This window comes from Macrobrachium nipponense, chromosome 8 (assembly GCF_015104395.2).
Source record: "Macrobrachium nipponense isolate FS-2020 chromosome 8, ASM1510439v2, whole genome shotgun sequence".
NCBI classification, from domain to species: Eukaryota; Metazoa; Arthropoda; class Malacostraca; order Decapoda; family Palaemonidae; genus Macrobrachium; species Macrobrachium nipponense.
In genome coordinates, this window is record NC_087203.1 from 67,069,132 (window position 1) to 67,081,323 (window position 12,192).

The 12,192-nt window shown below is 38.5% G+C and overlaps 1 protein-coding gene across 2 annotated transcripts in view; it reads left to right on the plus strand.

Annotated features, from left to right (window-relative positions):
• Nucleotides 1–12,192, plus strand: part of LOC135222817 (reversion-inducing cysteine-rich protein with Kazal motifs-like) — a 162,673-nt gene that overhangs the window by 41,917 nt on the left and 108,564 nt on the right. For both annotated transcript variants that reach the window (XM_064261125.1, XM_064261124.1), the window contains exon 2: nucleotides 3,948–4,006. In XM_064261125.1, coding sequence (XP_064117195.1) covers nucleotides 3,948–4,006 — 59 coding nt within the window. The remainder of the gene's footprint in view (nucleotides 1–3,947; nucleotides 4,007–12,192) is intronic.

The window sequence follows — 12,192 nt, forward strand, 5'->3', positions numbered from 1 at the left end:
TTAGCTACATTTTGAGATTAAGTCGAGATTTTTCAGAATTAACAAAGGAAAGACAACGCCACCTGAGAGGTTGTAAGTTTCCGTTTATTGACAGGAACGAAAGAAAACACTGTTTTGCAAGTTTTGTTTCGTAAGGAAACTCTTTCGGAGAATGAATTTTCCAAACAGAAAATGACTAACGGTACCTATTGCAGATTTCAGCCTGTGGCTGAACAATCAGGAGAATGATCGTATGAAACAGGAAAGAAAAAGAGCGTTGGCGTTGGAGCATTCAATTCGTGAGCTAGACTTAGAGGAGAATCGACTCTCAAAGCCGAAAGGACAGAGAGACAGCATTGAGATAAATGGCGTTCTAATTTTACAATGGAGGTTTTTGCTGCCCGAGCACCCGGGAGGTCGCCCAGACCCATTCGAATGATTTATCGGAGTTAGTTTCTCTAAAGAGGACCCCTGCTAAGGGGGAGGCGCCGCCCCTGGGGTTCCCCACATGTTTTATTATGTACACACGCATCCATTTCCCAAGGGGTTGTGTGTGTACGTATGTATGTATGTTCGTATATGCTGGTATATTTTTACTGATATCTGAGGATGACTGTTGAACTTTGTATTTATGTATGTATGTTGAATTACTTGTAATCTAATTTAAAGTACCCTTTCTCTCTCTGGTGCTTTAGTTTTTCAATAATGTATTTTTATTTATTTATGCATTTATTGATCGTGTATTCATCTCGAATCATTTATTATTTGACTTTCATATAATATTGCATACTTTTATCTAAACTTTTATTTGTTTGATTTAATTTATATATTTCTTTATCTCTGTATATTTATACCTGTGATTTTGTCTTGCAATCTTTTACTGCTGTTGAGTCCTTATTTATTTTCATGTCTTCGTTCCTTCAGGCTTCTTCCTAAAGAGTTGTAAGTCTCTGATTAATCATTTTGCTTGGAGCGATTTCTTCACCGTTCACTGAACGGTTATTTGCTTTGTGCGTCTAAAACTAAGTGTTCGGTGCGGTCTCTGTCCTGCATCGCCTTGAGCTGTCATTTACCTGATAGTGAGAATGTTTTTATTGTTATCTTTCTCTCTCTTTGGCATGGTTTGAATTTTCTCACAAAACCAGACGTTTCCTCTCTTTCCACCTGCAACTTTCTCTCTCTCTCTCTCTCTCTCTCCCTCCTTCTTCCCCCTCTCCCCCCCCCTCTTCTCTTCATTCTTTCCTTAATGAGTTTTTTCGGGCCTAAAAAATTATATTTTAAATTTTTTACTCTCTCTCTCTCTCTCTCTCTCCTCTCTCTCCTCCTCTCTCTCCCTCTCCCCCTAAATTTTTCCTTAATTAGGAAGGTTTTTTTTTTTTTTTTTTTTTTTTTTTTTTTCGCAAAAAAAAATTAAAAATCTTTTAAATTTATCTATCTCCTCGGTCTCTCTCTCTCTTCCTCCGCTCTTCCTCTCTCTCCTCCTTCTCTTTCTTCCTTAATTGGAAGGTTTTTTTTTTTCGCTAAAAATTTATACTCTATCTCCTCTCTCAACTTCTCTCTCTCTCTCTCTCTCTCTCTCTTTCTTCCTTAATTGGAGTTTTTTCGCTAAAAATTATACTTTTAATTTATCTCTCTCTCTCTCTCTCTCTCTCTCTCTCTCTCTCTCTCTCTCTCTCTCTCTCTCTTTCTTCCTTAATTGGAGTTTTTTTTCAGGGGGGGGGGGGGGGGCTAACTTATACTTTTAATCTCTCTCTCTCTCTCTCTCTCTCTCTTCTCTCTCTCCATCTCTCTCTCTCTCTCTCTCTCTCTCTCAATCTCTCTTCCTTAATTGGAGTTTTTTTTTTTTTTTTTCGCTAAAAATTCATACTTTTAATTTATTCTCTCTCTCTCTCTCCTCTCGCTCCTTCTCTCTCTCTCTCTCTCTCTCTCTCTGTTAATTGTTTATTTTTTCGCAATATATAAGACTTTCCCCTTAATTTTAATAGAATTTTGCTCTCTCTTCCTTAATTGGAGTTTTTTTTCGCTGAAACTAGACTTTTCTCTTAATTTGAATAGAATTTTACTCTCTCTCTCTCTCTCTCTCTCTCTCTCTCTCTCTCTCTCTCTCTCATCTTCATTTCCTTCTCTCTGAACAGTGTGCCAAACTATATACATTTACTGGTAAAAGACATGACAGAATAGTTCCATACGGAAATGACTGAGTAATCAATCAAGAATGCACGAAGAGGGTAATGAAGAGAAATCCTTTGCAGTTGAAATAATAATTTTCATTGCAATTAGTTATCTCTGTGACTTGACACAGAAATGCTTGGGGTATTTCATGCGTTTGCTAACAACTTATGAGTGTTCTTGAATTTTTGCACATATTCTTATGGAAGTGGCAACTGAACTACGAAGAAGATTTTACATATCAAATTAAAAAGAAATCAAGTAAGAAAAAAAAAAAAAGAAGTCTCATTGGCGTGCTTGGTATGGTCTTTGCCTGTCACCTCTGTGGCCGCGAGTTCGATTCTCCGTCAATCCATTGAGGGGTCAGAGATGTGTATTTCTGGTGATAGAAGTTCACTCTCGACGTGGTTCGGAAGTCACGTAAAGCCGTTGGTCCCGTTGCTGAATAACCACTGGTTCCATGCAACGTAAAAACACCATACAAACAAAGTAAGACAAAAGTGTGCTGAAACGCAGATTGGAAACAGAATATGAGCAAAAGAACAACCAAATACAAACGGGCATAAACTGCAGATGAATAAAATCAGATAGGCAAAAGCAGTGGCGTCATCATGTCTGAAGAAGTGATCAGAAATTCTATTTGTTTTTTGTTTATTCTTGTTTATCGCCCCTCATAAATATTCAGAATGGTAATTTTTCTAAATGAGCCCCTCTTAATGCAGCATTCAGTACATGTTCGCTGTATGAATCCCCGAAAGTATCCGTATTCATCGTGCCAAGTTTGGCATCAGGTATTCGAAACAGGCCACTTGCAGGAATTGGGGGAAAAGATGGTTAGTTCTTGTTTTTCTGTGCTGGAAGTTAAAGTTAAGTATATCTTAGTTTTACCGACCACTGAGCTGATTAACAGCTCTCTTACGGCTGGCCCGAAGGATAAGATATTTTTACGTGGCTAGGAGCCAATTGGTTACCTAGCAACGGGATCTACAGCTTATTGTGGGATCCGAACCACATTATATCGGGAAATGAATTTCTATCACCAGAAATAAATTTCTCTGGTTCCGCGTTCGACGAGCCAAGAATCAAATTTCGGATCACCGGATTGGTAGCCGAGCGCGAAATCCACTCGTCCAACGAGGAACTTTGTGCTTTAAGTAATTGCCATTGTCTGTCCATAAAGGATTACTTTCTTGGTTTGTGTTATATGTACATCACTTACTTACTAACTTACTTAGTACAACGGCTTTCATGCCTTATTGAGACTCACTGGTGATTGCATTATACTCAATTGGCTTGTAAGAGGTTCCAGTATGTATTTCTCAAGACAGGAGGATTTAACCCTCGTTGTTCCTTCATCTTCCATGCCATTCCTGGAGAGAATTTTTTATAGGTATTTCAACGCTTTGCTACAGATAAAGGAATTATTATTTCTTTAATTGCTTTGGAAATTCAACTTCCAAATACTGACTTTTGACGTAGGTTGCAGAGAGAACTCAGTCCGTGGATCTAAAATATCATTTTCGGGAAATTGGAATCACACATCAGTTCTCTTTCTCTGCTGTTTTCCTTGAAGTAGAATTATTCTGGCTTCGCAGAAAACCAGTAATATTTAGGAACAGGTATTTCCGAAGAATAATGTTAGGAGTAAAAGTAGTTTTTTAAAAATTTATATCACTACACTCCACAATCCGCTGAGTGTATATGTATTATTTACATCTCTTGTAGTGCGGTCACTGTCTTCTTTTTTCAAATTGTTTAGAAATTTGGTTTCCCTTCTAACTGATTTCTTCCTATTGCAGATGACGACGTCGGCTGCTGCAACTTGGCCACATCGGACTGTCGTTCGGCCTGTCACAAGGTAGGTTTAAATTATTTTTTTTTTTTAGTAATAGCTTAGAAGGGCACGGATGTTCAAGTCAACTATCTCGCTGCTTATGCATGGTTTTTTAGACCGCCTCATAAGGGTTCAGCATCGTTGTTTCTGTTCACTGGCTGGATGGGTGACTACCAAGAAATATTAGAACCGGGATCCAACTCCGATCTTGTGCATCAAAGGGGTAGGATATGGGCCTCGCACCCTCATCCGGGAAGTGCTTGCTGAAAACCGGATTGGTAGCAAGCACCCTCTGAAGTCACTCTCTCAAAGGGCTTTGTTTGATATATGCAACCTAGTCGAAATTATTAAAATTATTTCTTGTATATCATATCAGTTTAGTGCATTAGGTCTAATGTCTCCCACGACCAACCTTAGAAGATATAGGCTCGAATCCTGGCCAAAGGAGGTGCAATTACATACAGTTCCATTTGCGTGTAGGTTATTTTAACTTACTGTGAAATCGGTATCAATCAGTTATTTATGGAATAGTTTCAGAACATGAAAAAATCGTATAGAATATATATATATACTATATATATATTTAGATATATATATCTATATATATATATAGATATATATATATCTATATATATATATATATATATATATATATATATATATATATATATATATAAACTGCAATGTACAACATACAGATATTGTTTGTTTGTAACAACGGATCTTTGCGTAATAAACGTAAAAACTGGTATTTGCGTATAATCTATAAATAGACCTGCTGTGGTGCAGCCTGGGGCCAGCCTCCCTCCGTCACCACAGTCCCCTATGTAGCCTATGCATGAAGGAGGAAGATTCCTTGGTTCTGGCTTTAGGACGGTACGTAACGTCCCTTGGTGTGAGGCTTGCCATATCGACTCTTTCTGAAATTACCGTCATTTTTGACGACATTGGTATACTTGCAATTATATACCTGCTGCATAATTCGTTGTTCATGAGGATAATTCAACTCCCTTTCAGGATCCTGCTCTCATTGTTAGGCGAGTGGGTATCTCATTCATGAGCTAATTATATCGAAAGCTAACCGAGAACACAGCTGGACTCATTTCCATTATGGCGCGTTGTGACTGGTCCAAATGTAGACTCATTCAGGTAATATCAGTGATTTTTTCGTGCATTGGCCAGCACAACAACGAGGAGAGCCCATAAATATATTCCATAAATTCAGCTGTTTTGTATGTTCCCGGTTGCAGCCGAAAATTGTATGATGATCTAATGCAGTTATCAAGTGGACGGTTGTAGCCTGGATTGTTGATACAAGTCTCTCTTCTTCCATTTCATCGTTGGATATTCCGTCTGTATCTTGCTTTTGCCATTTGGCAACGCCTCTCTCTCTCTCTCTCTCTCTCTCTCATAGCACAGTGGTAAACTGATACACACACATTCACAAACACACGCACACACACACACACTGTTACACACTCATATCTAGAGACCCGTTGTTTCGACTCTTGAACTGGACTAGATTTGAACCATCAAATCTAGTGTGCCTTAGTCGACCTAAGCAGTGAATTAGGTACCTAGTTGTTAGTTGATTGTTTTTGTGTCGCAGCTAGGAGAGAGAGAGAGAGAGAGAGAGAGAGAGAGATGAGGGGGGGGGGGGGGGGGGGGGGGGGGGGGGGGGGGGGGGGGGAGGTAGACGAGCGTTCATGATTCCAAGCAATGTATACCATTAAAACGGAAGGGCTTCGACGAGGTAATCCTCGTCCTATTAAGGTGAAATTATTAGTACAGTATTCTTTCTCTCAATATATATGTTATATATATATATATATATATATATATATATATATATATATATATATGTGTGTGTGTGTGTGTGTGTGTGTGTGTGTGTTCTGTCTGTCTGTCTGTCTGTGAATGTGTGTCTGTGTGTGTGTTTAGTGATTTTCCGTATAATTTTCGTTCATCACTAGTTAGCATCGACCGGTATACTGTGAGCACCGGAGGCACAGGTAAATTCATATAATTAACTTGATACTTCATACAGCTGTTGCGACACCTGTTTCAGGTACCAAGTAAAACACTGGAGGAAGCCATTAAATGGATTTACTTACACTCCAGCAGTTTACCTTTAACTAGTGATTGCAGGAAAGCATACGGGAAAAGAGGAAATGATGGCCGCATATGAACGCTAAAAACCTTTAATTTTGGTAATATTTGTATTTATGCCTCATATCTGTCGATTGATTTTGTGCTGCAACGCACTGAAAATTTGTAATTAATAAGGTGAAACGAATTAATCTCAAACTGGGAATGATATTATCATAAACAAGTGTGATAAGAGGATATTTTTTTTAAGTAAACGGAGAGTAAAAAGACGATTAAATGTATTGGAAGACATAATGTCGGGGAGACCCACTTCATTGAGTAGGCCATCTATAGTTTTCACTAGGTCACTTTGCGTGCGTTTATTCGTTGAAAATTATGTAGCATCACAGCTGAAAGGGACCACGGACTTTACGGAGGTATGTAGTGCTGTGCGTGTATGACCTTCGACTCTTAGCTATAGTCTATTTTTTTTTTTTTTTTTTTATTTTTTTTTGTTTTTTTTTGAACGTACGGTAAGTATCCGCTGTAGGTATCTTTGGAGGTGACTGTGATTGGCGAAAGCTCTTACCACTCTCCACCCAGAGCAAGTTACAGTTCAAATGAACCGACCAGTCAGGAGTAAGGTGGAAACTTCAGTGATGACGGTTTAAAAAAAATGTATATATATATATATATATATATATATATATATATATATCTATATATATATATATTAGTTTTTTAATGCTTCCCATAAGTTGTAGCAATTCCACATGATGCAAATCTCTGTTGGGATATAGTTGTGTCTTCTGGACATAGTTGCCACCTGACACCTTTATCCCCTGCATCTTCCATTAGTTTTTAATTTTTATTTCGTTCTTTTTCGTAAGAAATTCCAATGACTACTTTAGGTAAGATTCTTTCTTTCAGAAGTTGATACGAACTACTCGAGACTAATAAATGGTATTATAAACATATTATAAAGTAGAGACTATATTATAAACTAGAGACTGTATTATAAACTAGAGATTATGTTATAAACTAGAGACTAATAAATGTATTGTAAATATGTAAAAAGATGGAATTTGACTTGGCAGTTATGAGTCCATAAAACATCGAGCGCTTCTGCTTCGTTTCTTATACTAGGGTTTATTTACTGACATATTTATTGAATTGTTCATCGGTTTTATTTATTTTTCTCTTCAATGTGTACTTTAGTTCATTCATCATCTCTTGGCCTCGTTTCTATTTTTATATTAAACATGTAAAGGTTCTTCTTCAAGGCGTGATAGATGGCTTGCCAATTTGGCGACTCAACAAAACATTAGTCACCAAAGAGCGGCTTTGTCATGAGTCCTAGATTATGCGGTTCTCCCGAGCAGACCGTTGAGTTAGAATGGCCTCAGAATTATAGTTTCTGAGAGGTACTGCTGAGTGGAAATTGCTCATATTTGAAGTGAAATTACTTCATAATTTGCTGATTAATGGGCTGAAATGATCTCTTGTTGAGCTAAGTGTCCAGGTTTTACACACACACACACACACACACACACACACACACATATATATATATATATATATATATATATATATATATATATATATATATATATATATATTGTGAGTTTATGTGTGTGTGTGTTTGTGCGTTTTTGTCATGTGAAATGACGGGTCGAACGACATAATGATATCATTCAGCCCCTTGTGTAAGAGAAGCGCAGCCATTTTCATAAAGAATCGAGAATTAAAAAAATATAAATAGAAAATATCGATAACATTAATGTGAAAGAAATTCACCGACTAGAGGGAAAGATGTGACACTTTTTTTTATTTTTATTTTTTATTTTTTTTGACTACGGAGACTGACTCCCCGGGGTACGAAGGAAAACACTTGTCATGTCTCGCTCTCCCAGGTGCGTGTGTCTTGCCTTTTAAGACATTAGACGCAGATCATCTCCAAGTGAGAGAAAGGGAGAGGGGGGAAGAGAGAAAGAAAAAGAGAAGAAAAAGAAGAAGGCAGTCTCCGTGCCATACACACGTCACGGGTTGACGTATACTTAACGTCAGATTCTGACAGAGCGTGTAGCCCAGCTAATTTATGACAGTCATTGCTAAGAGCTTTGCCATTTTTATCTAGACGAACCCCCTTCTCTCTCTCTCTCTCTCTCTCTCTCTCTCTCTCTCTCTCTCTCTCTCTCTCTCTCTCCGAAGTTTGTAGATAGGAGACAGTATTTACACACAACACAGTGAGTTTTGTTTGTATCTGTAAATTTCTTTTTAAAAGCCTGTATTTTTTGCTTAGATAAACCTCTCTCCTCTCTCTTTAAAATTATATAGTTTAGAAAGGAAAAGAGAACGCAACATGATAATTCAGGCATGGAAACAGATAGAAGGAATTGCCGTAAACATCATGGAGCTGAAAATATCAGAAAGAGCAAGCAGAGGTAGATTAATAGTGCCCAAAACTATACCAGGAAAAATACGGAAAGCACACAGGACATTAACCCACTACGCACCAGCATCGACAATGCAGCGTCTATTCAATGCGTTGCCAGCTCATCTGAGGAATATATCAGGAGTGAGCTTAGATGTGTTTAAGAATAAGTTCGACAAATATCTAAGCTGCATCCCAGACCATCCAAGATTGGAAGATGCAAAATATACCGGAAGATGCTTAAGCAATTCTCTGGTAGACATTAGAGGTGCTTCACACTGAGGGACCTGGGGCAACCCGAACAATTTGTTGGTCGGTTCTCTCTCTCTCTCTCTCTCTCTCGCCCCTTTTTTTTTCTTCTCCCCCCTTTTTTTTTTCTCCTCTCTCTCTCTCTCTCTCTCTCTCAGATGTGTTCTTATTCTCTCTCTTCCATTCTCCTGAGGATATTGTAGAGGTCATTTATATTTATTTTCAAGATGTTACGCATCTCGGACGGGCTTTTGATGTAACCGTAATGAGACTAAAAGTGATTGTTTTTCTTATGTTTGTCGTGTGGTATCATCCTCTAGTCTTTTTCGTACTGAGGTAACTGCGATTTATATTCATTTACAAAAGTCAGCTCTTGTTTAGCTTTTGAAAGACGACCAGATTCTCTAAAGAGAGAGGCTGAGGTGTTATTGCTCCTTCTTCTCAGCGCTGTTGAACGAGACAACCGAGTTCTATTCCTAGACTCATGCTGCTTAATGGAACGAATAGGCCTGCAATAAGAGGTGAAATTTTGATGTAAAGTTAAAGAAGTTGAACAGCTAAGGGCGAAGATGCCTAATGGCTGAAACGAAAAAGGATGAAAGTAATGTGTTGGGGGAATTGAATTGAATTTAAAATAGAATTTAGACCAGATGCCAAGCACTGGGCCTATGAGGTCATTCAGCGCTGAAACGGGAATTGACAGTGAAAGGTTTGAAAGGGGTAGTAGGAGGAAAGCCTCGCTGTTGCACTATGAAGCAATTGTTAGGAGAGGGTGAAACGTAAGATGGAAGAAAGGGAATATGAAAGGCGGTAGAGTAAAAAGAACGAAAGGGGTTGCAGTAGGGGCCAAAACCACGCTGCAAAGAACCAAAGAAATGCCAACAGTGCACCGCATGAGATGCACTGGTGGCACTACCTTCTTGGCCGGGTGGACTGTGGGTTCTCATACACGACATAATCACTGCAGAGACTTGACAACCGCCAGGAAAACGCGCGCTGTAGACGGTCTCTCCCTGGGTACTGTTTGATTCAAGCAGCGATGCTGATTTTTCTTCACAACATTGGCTTTTCGCAGTGTTACTATAAGCAGTTCTTCTGATTATTTTTACGTTATTTACGATTTAATGGTTAGAATGCGGAAAATGTAATGGTTAGAATGCGTATTTGCCAATGTAGAATTATTTTCCGTGACGTAAAAAACTACACGTCACTAGCTTAATATAAAAGTAGTTTTGACGAAGAAAAATAAAGGATTTCAATAAATTTCATTTGTATAAATAAGCAGGATATGTTTTGTAACCTTATTTTCATAATAAAACATAAAAAGGCAAAAATATCCACGGAGGGTTGTCAGATGTCACTAGAAAGCCACACTAGTAGACGACATTCCTCAAAACGGCAACAGTGAATTTGATTGTAAGTTATCTGGCGTTATAACTACGAGCATCAGTGATGCCAGCGCCTTAATGTGTTTTGACTTGCGTAAAAGAATTAATGACACTGCCTTCAGCTTATTGAAGTTGGAACCTTGAGCTTGCTGATGCCGTATGTAAAGCACAGCTACGGGAATCGTATTTACTTTGGTCTTCCTGTGTTGTTCATGTTCCTTAGGTTTGTTCATGTTCTTTAGGTTCTCGCGGAGCTCCTTTCTTTTCCAGATTATTTTTTCTTTTTGATTTGATCCGCCTCGTATGTTGTAATTATTATTATTATTATTATTATTATTATTATTATTATTATTATTATTATTATTATTACTGGACTTAGGAAGCAGACGCTCTCTCAAGCATACTTTATTAAACGTAATAGCTACCTCAGCAGTGTTACACTTGTAGAGATTCTTCTTTATTTTTCGAATAGCGGCTTTTCCCGTGCTACTTAAACAGGCTAGTAGAGCGCCTGTGGAGGTCATTATCAAATACAGGGTCAAGACCGATGTATATATTTCAGCTTAAACAGATAAACTATGATATCATAGTCATCAAAGTCATTCTCTCTCTCTCTCTTCTCCTCTCTCTCTTCTTTTTCGTCTCTCTCCTCTCTCTCTCTCTCTCTCTCTCTCTCGTTTTCCTATAGCGAGCTTTCGTCTGGAGCTGCCAGACATCCTTTAGGCTGGGAAGCTGAGGGTGGACTGCTTCTGGAGGGTGTCCGTCCTCCTCACGTTTAATAAAGTATATTATTATTATTATTTATACTGGATCAAGCTTTGGAGGGCATTAATTACAAAGCAAACATTTTCCACAGATTGGAAGGCTAATAGGTGATAAAAATAAGCAGAATGAAGACAGTTTCAAATAGATAACTTATGAATAAAGATGAATCAACGAATCGATATATTAAATTTTAGGAGCTAAATTATGGGTGTAGCCGCTTTAAATAATTTTTTTCGGTTAGCACAATTTGAGTCATATTTTATGTATACGTTCTCACTTGTGGCAACTTTATGTGGCCGGTGTATCTATCTTCGAAGGCGTTTCTGCCGTGACAATCTTATTGAGGGGACTTTTTACATCTTTAAAATTGATAAGTGAGTTATGAAGAGCACCGCTAAATCCCAACCAGCTTATCAATATGTCATGTGTTTCTAGGGGAGTAGCCAAAGAACATTTTTAACGTGCCTGCTACTCAAGGTTCTTTGCAGCGTCCCTTCTGCCCCTAGCTGCAACCTCTTTCATTCCTTTAACTGTACTTCCGTTCATATTCTCTTTGTTCTATGTTACTTTCCACCCTTTCCTAAAAAAATTTTCGTAGTGCAACTATTGTGAGGTTTTCCTTCTGTTACAGACCTCCTTTGCCCTCAATTTTCCTTTCAGCTCTGATTGACCTCATAGGTCCCAGCGCTCGGTTTGTGGCTAATATCTTATATTCCAATCCTATTCTTACAAGAAGCTGGCCATCACGAACTCACTAGCTGCGAAGACGATCATGTTACACTGCAAATATCGGAGAACAAACTGAAGTAAAACCCTCTAGAGATCACTGAGGAATTTTCCCGCTGCGTGGATCCAAACCACTGATTTTGAACGTAATTGCCACTGCCACCTCTGCTGAGACTTGCATAAAACTCAACAGGTTGAGAATTAACCTACAGGACATTTTACAACATCACCGTCGTGTTGGCAAATTGTGTTTCATGTGCTGTTTTTCACAGAGGAATGGAAGCTCAGCTTCAATCATTAGCATCAGCAGCGTTAAGAATGAGGTCTTGTGGCCAGTAGCTTCAGCACCAGCATTGGCACATCCAGCAAATCAAAGCTTCGCCAACGTCAGAACTATCAGCAAAGCCATGCTGCATAGGTTCTAGTACTACTAGAAGAGAGCAACAGCATTTTCTAGCGCCTGCAACAGAGGAAATCGGAGCAGCTGAAGAACAACAACACTATTGTTACCAGCAGCAGAACAGAGCAGCATAGCGGGCAGCGCCAGTATCAGCATAACA